Genomic DNA, 14,149 nt, shown 5'->3' with positions numbered 1-14,149 from the left:
GGCTCCCAGTGAATTTCACATACTTTCCATATTTGATTTTAACTCATAATCTGCTTAATAGACACTAATCTAGCTCATTGCACTACAGAGAATCTATTTTAACCTTTTAAATAATGTTATTGTGTCCTCTGCTATTAGAGGTTAAAAGTGCAGACTGTAGAGTCAGACCGCCTGTGCTGGAATCCTAATTCCAAACTCGAATTTAGTTTTCTCATCTGTAAAATAAGATAAGAATAATATTAAATAGGGTAAGTTAATAGGGTAAACTTAGAAGATTAAGCGAAATAACATATGTAAAACAGCAAGAGTCCTAGTTTATACTAAGTGCTTGATAATTTGTTATTAGTTTTATTTTTACTCTATTCCAGAACTAAATAGCAACTTACTCTGGCTATGTGTAAGATAGGAAAATTCTTCCCTTACTGTTCCTCAAATATAGAAATGCTGAATTATAACACTATGTTTGTGTTTGTTTAATAAATATTTATTTAGCATCGAGGCTGGGTGAAACACTACATAGAAAAAAGCAAAATTATGCTGATGATTCATATAGAACTTGTGTATGATTCCCATATGTTTTCTGCCAGATGTTTTTTTCTCATTCTGTGATACAAATGTATTTTAAAATATATTTACATACATTTGTTGAATCTGTTCAAGAAATTATGCTATGCTTTGTGTAGGAATCTGTGAATTGAATGAGGCAGCATCTTCCTTGGAGATGCTATTTATATCATGAGGAAAAACATAGATAAATCAATAAAGATACAATAATTCTCAAAGTCATTGTGTTATTAATTGCAATTTCAATGGTGTAGAAAATGCATATTATATCCAGAGGGGGTAAAATATTTATGGAATACAGCAGTTTTGGTGTTTTGTTCTTTGTACTTAATATCTTAACAAACTAATTTTTTAAAAGTCATTGCATTGTTTTATAAAGAAATACAATTTTACTACAAAAATATTAGTGATATGGAAGAGTAACATAAAAGAAGTCATATGTCTCTCAAAATTTACCTCTCATGTACAACTGCTGGTTGCTCACAGCCAATAGAATTATGCTGCATTTTGAGTTAGATGGGCAGGATTATTTAAAAGTGAGAACATAATCTGTATGCTATTATTAAATAAAATAATTTTAAATGACATGAAGTAATATAAAGTAAAATCAAAGAACATTAATTATCAGATAATTTTTTTTACTCAGAACACTGTCAGTGTCATTTACCATTAAGAAAACTGAAGTTACAAAAAACAGTGAAATAATTGAGTCACTTTATATTCAAATTAGTATTAAATGACTGAATTCTATGAAAGATGATGTTAATTCTTTATACATTCTTCTCCTCAAATGCTCACTTTTTCCATTCTATGGTCACTTCTATCTCATCAAGATTTTTAACCTTTGCATTTTGCAGTGCCATCCTAATCCTTATGATACTTAGTCTTTGACCTATATGTACATGTATTCCAGTTACCATGTGTTCTTTTTCCAAAGTTTTTACATTTCCATTTTGCTTACTTTTGTTCTTCTATTTGCTGGCTGGGTTTTCTTCTTTATTTAAATTTTGACTGTAGTTACATTTGAATACTGAACAATGGTAAAACATCTCTAATAAAACCCAGCAATTTTTCTTTGCTCTTCCCCTTGCCAGAAACAATTTCATCCCCTCCTTATTCAGTACAGTGCAGCCACTCAGTCATGTCCGACTCTTTGTGACCCCATGGAGTGCAGCATGCCAGGCTTCCCTGTCCATCACCAACTCCCAGAGCTTGCTCAAACTCATGTCCATCTAGTTGGTGATGCCATCCAACCATCTCATCCTCTGTCATCCCCTTCTCCTCCTGCCTTCAATCTTTCCCAGCATCAGGGTCTTTTCAAGTGAGTCAGTTCTTCGCATCAGGTGGCCAAAGTATTGGAGTTTCAGCTTTAGCATCAGTTCTTCCCATGAATATTCAAGACTGATTTCCTTTAGGACTGACTGGTTGGATCTTCTTGCAGTCCAAGGGACATTCAAGAGTCTTCTCCAGCACCAGAGTTCAAAAGCATCAATTCTTCAATGCTCAGCTTTCTTTATGTTCCAACTCTCACATCCATACATAACTACTGGAAAAACCATAGCTTTGACTAGATGAACCTTTGTCAGTAATGTCTCTGCTTTTTAATATGCTGCCTAGGTTGCTCACAGCTTTTTATCCAAGGAGCAAGTGTCTTTAATTTAATGGCTACAGTCACCATCTGCAGTGATTTTGGAGCCCCTCAAAATAAAGTCTGTTACTGTTTCCACTATTTCCCCATCTGTTTGCCATGAAGTGATGGGACCGGATGCCATGATCTTCATTTTTTGAATGTTGAGTTTTAGGCCAACTTTTTCTCTTTCTTCATTCGCTTTCATCAAGAGGCTCTTTTGTTCTTCTTTGCTTTCTGCCATAAGGGTGGTATCATCTGCATATCTGAAGTTATTGATATTTCTCCCAGCAATCTTGATTCCAGCTTGTGCCTCATCCAACCCAGCATTTCTCATGATGTACTTTGCATATAAGTTAAATAAGCAGGGTGACAACATACAGCCTTGACATACTCCTTTCCCTATTTGGAACCAGTCTGTTGTTCCATGTGCAGTTCTTCCAGTTGCTTCTTGTCCTGCAAAGAGAAGAAGAAGAAGAAGTCGCTTCAGTCGTGTCCGACTCTGTGTGACCCCATAGACGGCAGCCCAACAGGCTCCCCCATCCCTGGGCTTCTCCAGGCAAGAACACTGGAGTGTGTTGCCATTTCCTTCTCCAATGCATGAAAGAGAAAAGTGAAAGTGAAGTCGCTCAGTTGTGAGGTGGTCTGGTATTCCCATCTCTTTAAGAATTTTTCACAGTTCATTGTGATCCACACAGTCAAAGGCTTTGGCGTAGTCAATAAAGCAGAAGTCCCTGTTTTTCAGAAACTCTCTTGCTTTTTCAGTGATCCAATGGATGTTGGCAATTTGATCTCTGGTTCATCTGCCTTTTCTAAATCCAGCTTGAGTATCTGCAAGTTCACGGTTCTTGTACTGTTGAAGCCTGGCTTGGAAAATTTTGAGCATTACTTTGCTAGCGTGTGAGATGAGTGCAGTTATGCAGTAATTTGAACATTCTTGGCATTGCCTTTCTTTGGGATTGGAATGAAAACTGACCTTTTCCAGTCCTGTGGCCACTGCTGAATTTTTCAGATTTGCTGGCTTATTGAGTGCAGTACTTTCACAGCATCATCTTTTAGGATTTGAAATAGTTCAACTGGAATTCCATCACCTCCACTAGCTTTGTTCGTAGTGATGCTTCCTAAGGCCCACTTGACTTCATACTCCAGAATGTCTGGCTCTAGGTGAGTGATCACACCATCGTCTTTATCTGGATTGTGAAGATCTTTTTTGTACAGTTCTTCTGTGTATTCTTGCCACCTCTTCTTAATATCTTCTGCTTCTCTTTGGTCCATACCATTTCTGTCCTTTATATGCCCATCTTTGCATGAAATGTACCCTTGGTTCCCTCGGTTCCCTCGGTATCTCTAATTTTCTTGAAGAGATCTCTAGTCTTTCCCATTCTATTGTTTCCCTCTATTTGTTTGCATTGATCACTGAAGAAGGCTTTCTTGTCTCTCCTTGCTATTCTTTAGAACTCTGCATTCAAATGGGTTCATCTTTCCTTTTCTCCTTTGCCTTTAGCTTCTCTTCTTTTCTCAGCTATTTGTAAGGCCTCCTCAGACTACCATTTTGCCTTTTTGCATTTCTTTTTCTTGGGGATGCTCTTGCTCACTGCTTCCTGTACAATGCCACGAACCTCCATCCATAGTTCTTCAAGCACTCTGTATATCAGATCTAATCCTTTGAATCTCATCCCCTCCTAGGAACCTTAAGAACCTCTGTTAGTCTTCCAAATTCTCTTGTTACTCTATTTCATGTTTCCTCTATTATTTCTTAGTTTACTAATTCTATTACCTATTTTTTTCCTATAATATGCTAGATAAGGATTTTAATCTATTAGCCTTTAAGAGTCTTTCCTTATTCCCCAGTGTATTTAAATCACAACTTGAAGCTAAACCATTAGACATATTTTACATTATTATGATTGTTTAGTCCACTTTAGGCTGCTTTATTTTTTTTAATTTTATTTATTTATTTATTTATTTTTATTTTTATTTTTTTTAGGCTGCTTTAATACAATACCATAGACGTGGTGGCCTGAACAACGAAAATTTTTTTGTCATAGTTCTGTAAGCTAGAAGTCCAAAGTCAGGGCACCAGCAGGTCAAATCCTGGTGAGGTCCCTCTGCTGGGTTACAGATTGCTGGTGTCTTTCTGTGATCTCACAGGGCACGAGGGGCAAGGGAGCTCCCTGGAGCCTCCTTTATAAGTGCTCTAATTTCATTCATGAGGGCTCCATTCTCATGACCTCATCACCTCCTATTGGTCCACCTCCTAATTCCATCACACTGAGGGCTATTGTTTCAATATATGACTGTAGGGAGAGGACAAAAATATTCAGTTCATAACCATGATTATATGCACATTTATACTATTAATCCAAATAGTACATAATGATCCTGGTTTCTTTTTTGTTTTGTTTTGCTCTGTTTTTCTGCTATTAATTTTACTTTCTTTTGTCGTTTGCAGGTAAAAGATTGTAATATATTTATCTTTAATTTTTTCAAATGTCCAATGAGAATTTTCAAACCATTAGCATTTTTCCTCAAATTTTCAAATACATGATACAATCCTATAATTGTTTGATTTTCTTTGGATCTCCCTCCTGAAATGCTCCATTCTTCTATTATGAGTCCCTATGCCTCTTAAACAGCTGCCATCCTGAAACTCTTTTTCTCTTGGTATTTTAATTTACTTTTTTATTGTAATATAACTTACATTTCCAGTCTAAGATATATAGATGAATAGATTTTCATGTAAGTGTACTTTGTGTAACAACCACTCAGATCAAGATATAGAACATTTTCAGAACCCCAGCATGTTCCCTCTTATCTGCTTCCATTCATTAATCCTACCTCAAAGGTTTTGATCTGTATCATGGTGGGTTTCTTTTTTTCTGTTTTTTAACTTCATATAAACACTGTCTTTCAGTATATACTTGTTTTTTCTTTCATTCAACATTAGGTCTTTGGATTCATCCATTCATGTTAGCAGTGATTCGTTTTTATTGCTGTACAATATTCTATAGTATGAAGATACTATAAAATATTTTTGTAAGAGCTGTCTTATAATTTATCATAATGGGGCCTTGAAACTGCTCTGTGAAAAATATATCAACCTGATATTTTTCTCCTCCTGGATGACTTGCTTTTCTTTCCTGGATATATGAAGAGGTTTTATAATAATCATTAAACCAAGAGAAATTTAATCAAGATATGTTTCCTCTAACAGTTTTTCCATGAAACTGATTTCTTTTTCTTCCATATTTTAAAGATTTAAAAACTATGTTTAAATTTTTTAATATGTCCTTTGTTCTCTTCTATTTCAGGTTTTTGGAGTATCTTTATGTTCAATGTTTTCCTTTTTTGGCTCTTATCCATATATATCAGATTTTTCATCAGTTCTTTAATTTTGTTCTCTCTTTTTGTGTTTACTATGAAAATATAAAGCTTCACTTTGAGGCCAGAGATAAAATAGTATCTAGGTCTAATCTAGTCAGTGCTTTTTCTGATTTATTATCTGAGCAATGGTACTGCTTTTGGCTTTTGATCTTTTTATCTATTTATTATACCTGTTCAAATGATTCTTTTAAAAATATCAAATCAAATCAACTTGTTTTTGACCTTAGGTTTTATTTAATTAATTTTTTAATACTCTGAAGAACTTTTCTTGTGTTTTTCTTCCCTGCTTATCATTTCTCCTAGTTTTTTCCTGTTGTGCTGCTTTCTTTATTATGATGATCATATTATTATTGTTCATGTTGTTGCCATCATCTCTTTCAATAACTATGAGTTCATATTGCTAATCCTTTCATCTTGCTCATGATTCTCTTAGCTCATTTTAGACTTTGTATTTGCTTAAGATTGTCTGGGTAAATTACCCTTAAGTTCTCTTCCTTACTGGCCACTTTTTATTTTTCCATGCAAGCTATACTTCGAGAGAGAATGTCTACATTCCAGTCAGTTGTTAGGGCGTGAGAGAAAAGAGAAGGAAGATCTGTCAGTGTGACTCACATTGGAGGCAGTGGATTATAGTCTCTAATGAGACCTTTTCTGCTGGACCCCTCCCAGTGCTCAGGGATGCTCTTGATTTCCTGTACAATTTGGCTGGCTTCACTGCCTCACCTTGAGTCCTGACTTCTTCACGATTCAGCCTTTCTTGCTTCTGCGGACGTCCCTGACCAGTTTCCAATTAGAGAAGAGATTCCTGACCACCCTGCCAGTTTGGTGGTTTATAAGTTTTCCCATCAGTTCTGGTTTTAGGGTAGGAGATAGATAAGGGCTAGCATTGCCTCCCCAGAACCTCCGATTTATTTCATCAACATTAACTTTTTGGTTTCTGACATAATGCTCCCTTTGTTTTTTATTATTGAATTATTTATTTATTTATTTATTTATTTTATTAGTTTTCTGGGCATGGAAATTCTATAATCTGCCTTGATGTACCCATCTTTACATGGAAGAAGTATTTTCAAGTCCTCCAACATATATTCTCTTATTTCTTCTCAGAATAATCTGATTCATGAGGTAGGGCTTATTTAAAAAAAAACAAACCTTCATTTAGTTGGTGAAGAAACAATGACTGAAAGGAATTAAGTAGGTAAATCTAGTTAAAATTACATGGTTACTGGTAGGGCCATGCTTGGTAGCCCAGCATCCCTAATCCCTCAGAACAGTCTTTTCATTCTATCTCAAGGCCTCTCATTTACTTCAGCTGAGCTTTCCAGATTCACACTTGTGCCGGGAGTACAGTGTACACTTGCATAAAGCATGAATTCTGTGTTGCATCTGAAGAATTATCTTAATCCCATAGGGTTACTTTGGGGATACTACAAATTATACTATTGGTCTCTGGTGTAAACAAATTAAGGGCTTCCCAGGTGGTAAAGAACCTGCCTGACAATGCAGGAAATTAAGAGATGCAGGTTTAAACCCAGGGCTGGGAAGATCCCCTGGAGGAGGGCATGGCAACTCACTCTAGTATTCTTGCCTGGAGAATCCCGTGGACAGAGAAGCCTGGTGGGCTGTGGTCCATAGGGTCGCAAAGAGTTGGACACGACTGAAGCGACTTTGCATGCACACACATAAGCAAATGAACATATTCCATAAGAAGTATGTTTAATTCTTCAAGAACTGATAATATAATCAGCTTTTAGCCTGTCAATATAAGAAAGTTAATACATTATTTTCTCTTTTCCAGAAAATGCAAAAGACATCATCATGATATATGAAGGAGATGCTGAGGAATGGGCTCTGTACTTGAGCGAAGTTTTCTCACATGTTGTGAAAATGGAAGCAACCCTTTTATATTGCTTGGAGAATTGCTCTCTTCGGGATTTGGACTTCCTGAATTTAAGCTCCTACAAGTGTAAACTTTTGATATTATCAAATAGCCTGCTTGAAAACCTATCTCCAAAGAAAGGTCAATTTCTGAAAAACATACTTTTTTCACCAGAAAGTGTGGTCACTCTGCTGTGTGGGATGAAGAGTTCAGATCAATTCTACAAATTATTAAATATCTCTAGAAGCAGATGGGAGATCTCAACGGAGCAGGGGCCTGAAGAATACATCTCTGTAATTGAGAGTATCATATTTGGAGGTAGCGTTGCCAAATCATATTTGTTTGTCTTTGTTTATTTTTTAATTAAAACTTTGAAAGTTTTTTTTTTGAACCAATGAATATTTGACAGTGGAACTAAAGAAAAAAAAAGGAAATCCAACTTTATTTAACAGTGTATTATACTTTCCTCAAAATTCATGAAGATTCTTAATTTTAGCTTTATTCCAGACAATGTTTATCAGTGGTTCAAAAAATGGTTTATAAACATATTCCTTAGGGCAGCTTGCAGGAGATCATACTTTGTAGAACAAATGCTACGTTATATGTTAGTTTTTGTTTTAGTTTTCCTTTTTCTCTTTTTGGGGGAGGGGGGCTCTTTTCCGCAAGACATAGATTCAATATTCTTCTTATTTCAGGCATAATTTCTTGGCTTCTGTCTTTAAATGTTTGCTCTATCTTATTATTATGATTTTCTTTTTCAGAGATTCCTTTCATATGTGTGTTTGAGTTATTTTATCTTAATATACAGTTTCTAATTCTTTTTGATTATTAATATCAGTTTATTAATACTTGTATTCATCATTTCACTCTTTGCTACATTCTTACATTTTCTGTACTCTCTCTTCCCTTGTATTATTTCAAATTTTTTCTTCATTTTTATATTGCTTTACTTCTTTCATTTTAACCTTTGATTGAACACAGGAAGTTTGCAATGAATTTCTTGTTCTTATCTTCTTCTTAACACCTTGATTTCTCCATTGTATAATTGTTTCAAAAGGGTGATCATAATTTATTACATTTTAAAAATTCATGGAAAAATGCTTGGTCACAATTTTCTACTTTTATGGCAATGAGATTTTAGTATGTGATTCTTTATGTGCTGGTTTGCTCTTTCTCTCATAGTTACCTTCATATGGATCCTGTGCTGGACCATGTGTCTAGGTTTTCTTTTGTATCACTGAACAAAGTGAGTTTTTCTTGGTCTAGCCAATGGAGATAGAGAATGTGGGTTTTGTTGTTTGTTCTTCCCCACCCCCACAATGAAAGACTTTACTTTGTTTTCACAGACATAGACTGCTTTCTACAGATTTGTCTTCTCTGTATAGTTCTTCATTTAGCCTCACCTTTTCTGCTTTTTGGAACCAAACCACTTCTACCTGAAACTATTGCATCATGTCTACAATATAGAAAGGCATGACCTCTAGACTTAGAGAAAGCTATGTTTGTTAGCTCTTCTTGAAATCTGATTTTGGAACCATTCTATTGCCCTGGAGGTCTAAGAGGTCACTGTTTGCTATTTTCAGTGAATAGGACATTTGCATAATTGTTTCTCATTCTCTATGTTTTGGGATGATTTGCAGCAATAAAAAGGGGGAAATGTTGACCCTACGCTATGATTTTCAAACTGGCAGTCCTCTAATATCTAATAATCTGTTACTTTTTATTTTTGTTTAGTATGTCCCAAGTATCTTTTGTATTTTTAGTTGAAAAGGAAAAATGTTGCAATTGGAAATGATAAAATATTTATTACAGTAAAATACATATAAGAACATAAGATACAGGTAAGTTTATGCTCATTGTCTCCTCTGATACAGAGGAACACTAAAAATTGGGACAAAATTTTGAGTGGTTTTCCACACCCATTATTTTCACTTCCTTGAAGAATTCAAGTTGTATTGGCCACTTATATTATGATATCACTATTGTGTAAAAATACTTGGGCATACCTCATTGTTATTTTAGTTGTTTTGTTTTATGAAGAGTACCGTTGAGTGGCTATATTTTCAAATTGTATTCCCATTGATATTTGATAGGAAAAAATCTTATAGCTTATGGACAACACAGGACTATTTTTGAAGACATTGTTAGCTCTCACCTTCCCATATTCAGTTTTTACACTGATTTCTTATAATAGCTTCAGTTGAGTTCAGTCGCTCAGTTGTATCCGACTCTTTGTGACCCCATGAACCGCAGCATGCCAGGCCTCCCTATCCATCACCAACTCCTGGAGTTCACCCAAATTCATGTCCATTGAGTCGGTGATGCCATCCAACCATCTCATCCTCTGTCACCCCTTCTCATCCTGCCCTCAATCTTTCCCAGCATCAGGATCTTTTTAAATGAGTCAGCTCTTTGCATCAGGTGGCCAAAGTATTGGAGTTTCAGCTTCAACATCAGTCCTTCCAATAAACATCTAGGACTGATCTCCTCCAGGATGGACTGGTTGAATCTCCTTGCAGTCCAAGGGACTCTCAACACCACAGCTCAAAAACATAAATTCTTCAACATTCAGCTTTCTTTATAGTAGAACTCTCGCATCCATTCATAGCTTTGACTAGATGGACCTTTGTTGACAATGTCTCTGCTTTTTAACATGCTGTCTAGGTTGGTCATAACTTTCCTTCCAAGGAGTAAGTGTCTTTTAATTTCATGGCTGCAATCACCATCTGCAGTGATTTTGGAGCCCAAAAGAAATAAAGTCATCCACTGTTTCCCCATCTATTTGCCATGAAGTGATGGGACCAGATGCCATGATCTTCGTTTTCTGAATGTTGAGCTTTAAGTCAACTTTTTCACTCTCCTCTTTCACTTTCATCAAGAGGCTTTTTAGCTCCTCTTCACTTTCTGCCATAAGGGTGGTGTCATCTGCATATCTGAGGTTATTGATATTTCTCCTGGCAATCTTGATTCCAGCTTGTGCTTCTTGCAGCCCAGCATTTCTCATGATATGCTCTGCATATAAGTTAAATAAGCAGGGTGACAATATACAGCCTTGACGTATTCCTTTTCCTATTTGGAACCAGTCTGTTGTTCCATGTCCCATTCTATAATAGCTTTCTGCTAAGTCACTTCAGTCGTGTCCAACTCTGTGCGACCACCTAGATGGCAGCCCACCAGGCTCCCCCGTCCCTGGGATTCTCCAGGCAAGAACACTGGAGTGGGTTGCCATCTCCTTTTCCAATGCATGAAAGTGAAAAGTGAAAGTGGAGTCACTCAGTCGTGTCCAACCCTCAGCGACCCCAGGGACTGCAGCCTTCCAGGCTCCTCGGTCCATGGGATTTTCCAGGCAAGAGTACTGGAATGGGGTGCCATCGCCTTCTCCGTATAATAGCTTAGATGTACCTAAAAAATAGTAAATATAATAATATTGTGTGAAAAAAAATTCAAAGGTAAATTTGTCTGAAACTGTAAGCATGCAATCAAAATACAGATCGATAAGCAATTGGCTAATCATGCCTAAAATAATTTTATGTATTGGCTGAGTCACTTGAAAAAATTGGTATTAATTGCTGTGGTCTATGCAATAATTATTTGTTTTAGTAAATCCCTTGAATGTTGTGCTAAATTATTTTTTTGTTATCTGTTGCCATTTGTGTTGAACACATAAAGTCTGTTTTCTTAAAAAATGGGTAATTACTATGAAAGATATGGAATTCAATTTTAGTGTCCTTTTTCTATTCCCCTTCTGTGCCGCAGAGAATAATACAGGAAGAAAGGAAACTTATTATTCAAGAACATTATATGATAAAGAGAATAATAAAAAAGCCAGAAAAGTCTTGGAAATACATGTTGTAATATACTCCCAAAAGAAAGACAAATCAGAGGAAATTTTATAAAACTTAATGAAAGAGAAAGATATTTTATAATTAATCAAGACTCTGGAAAACTTTTATTTTTAAAATTATGAAAAAATATACAGTAATTCATGTGCAATGTGAGTGTTTTATTTCTATTTAACATTGAAGAAATATTAATTTCCTGTCTCCTTCATTCACCAACTGGGAATAATACAAACCTGTGTATGTTCTCTACCTTTCTGTATGTAGTGTAACCAATTTGACCATATGTTTTCCTTTTCTGTCTTCTGTTTGTTTATTTTTGGATCTTTACCTTGTTTTCTCCTTCTAATCTTTTCACATGTATAGGTTTCATACAGCATAGTTTATATGTAATATGAATTATCTGATCTCAAATCTATATAAAATCAACTAACTTTTCTGAGTGTTACCATTATGTATTTTGCTGCTTATGAATCCTTCCCTTAAAAGAGTGTGTACCAGTTCCAGTGATCCCAGCTCATCTACTGGGTCACCTTCCTCTCTTTCTCTTTCTTCTTATATCTTTTAAGTATTCTAGCTTGTTATCAACAGTTGAGTCAGCTCTCTCTAACCTTTATTTTATCATATTTTATATTTATATGAAAATATGATGTTCATATTTATTTCATATTTATCATACTTTCTTTATTGTTGAATTGTAGATGTAATAGTAATGGGAGAGCTGCTAATACTTTCATGAACAACTTTAACATTTTGATTTGTTTTCATATTACCAAACCAAGGATTTCAGATATTTAACTTTGATAATGTAAAATAGGAATCATTAAATTATGAACAGCAATGTAACAGTAAAGTTGTTGGAGAAACAAAACAGGAAAAATGACAATGCCGCCATACATTGAAATAAATCATACAGAAGCATGTTTTTCTTTCCTCTCATCTGAGCTATGTATTGCTGTAAAAGCTCTGATTTGTTGGTCAGTGAGGTCTCATGGCCTTCAGATGAAGCCAATCCATTTTACATGGCCTTCCAGCTCCTCAAAAGCATGGCACTAACATAGATGTTCTGGAGAAGGCAATGGCACCCCACTCCAGTACTCTGGTCTGGAAAATCCCATGGACGGAGGAGCCTGGTGGGCTGCACTTCATGGGGTCGCTAACAGTTGGACACGAGACCAACTTCACTTTCACTTTTCACTGTCATGCATTGGAGAAGGAAATGGCAACCCACTCCAGTATTCTTGCCTGGAGAATCCCAGGGACGGGGGATCCTGGTGGGCTGCCATGTTATGGGGTCACACGGGGTCGGACACGACTCAAGTGACTTAGCAGCAGCAGCAGCAGCATCAGTAGCAACATAGATGTTCAGGCCGTTTCTGTCATTACCATTAGTATCGGTATGTGCTGTACACTAGGATAATTGGATCACTTTCCATTTCTGGAAACACAGTCTCCCATTTCTGTCTTAAAACCATTGCTCCTATGCTGCCTTCTTTATGTGGAGTAACTTTCCCCATCTTTTTGGTTGAAATCCTAGCCATCCTTCAAGATTCATTGAAAAGCTGCTTTATTAATGATTTCATCTCAGATCTTTTCTACTTGAAAATATACTCATCTCTAATTCTATTAAATTTTTATTATTGCTTATTTATAACTCTCATTATATTCTTTGTAATTGTTTAGACACTTTCTTCTCATTATTTTCTGTTTCAAAAATGTAATGCTGCTTTCTTTCCAAAATATTTCAGCATTTTGACTATCGGAAAAAATCGTAGAAGAATACAAATTGTGTTTCTAAGTTTGTAAATGTTTACTGGTGCAGTCGAGTTTCACTTTGTTAATGATGAATGGGCTTATTGTGGTATTTCTGTCAAGATTACAAAGTTGAAATTTGAAAGAGTAAAGATGGCAGTGTAGGAAAATCTTAAATTTAACTTTTCCCATGGATCAAGCACATCTATTAATACAACTGTATTTGGAATAGATCCCTAAGAAAGGGACCTGAAAACTGGACAAAGAACAAAGGGTAAAAGACCCATACGGTTGGCTCAATAGGGAATATGTCCAAGAAAACTATAGAACTGTAGGAAATAGAAACCTGCTTATAAACGGCTCCCACACAACACACTTGATATGAAAACCAGTGCAGAAATACCAGATTGAAAAGCATATGGTCCATAGGAGAGGGGACCCACTTACTAATCTTGAAGCATCTGAAGCATCTGCCAGGGAGGCAGGAACCAGTTGAGATGCTCCCCAGAGACTAAGACACTGGCAGGAGACGTTTTTGTGTGGGGGTGGTCTCAGGCTACCTTCCTAATGCTGTCACCGGTAGTTGCCATTTTTTTAATCCTCCCTCCAATCTGTCACCACAGTGGGCATACCCTACTGAGAGCCACGCCTACTCCTGTGCCTCAGCTGAACCTTGAAGCCGGGCCAGAGCTATCTCTGCCCACCAGTGTGCTATGGCAGTTGGGCTGTGCCACAGCAAGATATATATATATATTAGTAGATATATATATTGAACGTTCCATTCAAAAGCATCAGAATTAACATTTTTTTCAAGAGCACATAAAACAGTCTCAAGAATAGATTACATGTTAGGTCATAAAGTTTCTATAAGTTAAAGTAGAATGAAATCATATCAAGCATCTTCTCCAATCATAATGGTAGGAAACTAGAAATCAATCATAAGAAAAAATGAAAAAAAAAAACACACAAAAACCTGGAGCATAAACAACATGCTGTTGAACAATCAATGGGTCATCAAAGATATCAAAGGAGATTATGGCATGTCTCTTAGAGATAAATAAAAACATAAATAGAATATATAAAAATCAATGGGGTGCAGCAAAA

At 36.0% G+C, this 14,149-nt stretch overlaps 1 protein-coding gene across 2 annotated transcripts in view; it reads left to right on the top strand.

The window, feature by feature from the left end:
- BANK1 (B-cell scaffold protein with ankyrin repeats 1) overlaps nt 1-14,149 on the top strand; it is a 331,256-nt gene that overhangs the window by 33,233 nt on the left and 283,874 nt on the right. For both annotated transcript variants that reach the window (XM_018049269.1, XM_018049268.1), the window contains exon 2: nt 7,374-7,772. In XM_018049269.1, coding sequence (XP_017904758.1) covers nt 7,374-7,772 — 399 coding nt within the window. The remainder of the gene's footprint in view (nt 1-7,373; nt 7,773-14,149) is intronic.

The sequence above is a fragment of the Capra hircus genome, chromosome 6 (genome assembly GCF_001704415.2).
Source record: "Capra hircus breed San Clemente chromosome 6, ASM170441v1, whole genome shotgun sequence".
Lineage (NCBI taxonomy): Eukaryota > Metazoa > Chordata > Mammalia > Artiodactyla > Bovidae > Capra > Capra hircus.
The sequence above is the reverse complement of the archived record's forward strand: the minus strand, read 5'-3'. Positions and strand labels throughout refer to the sequence as shown.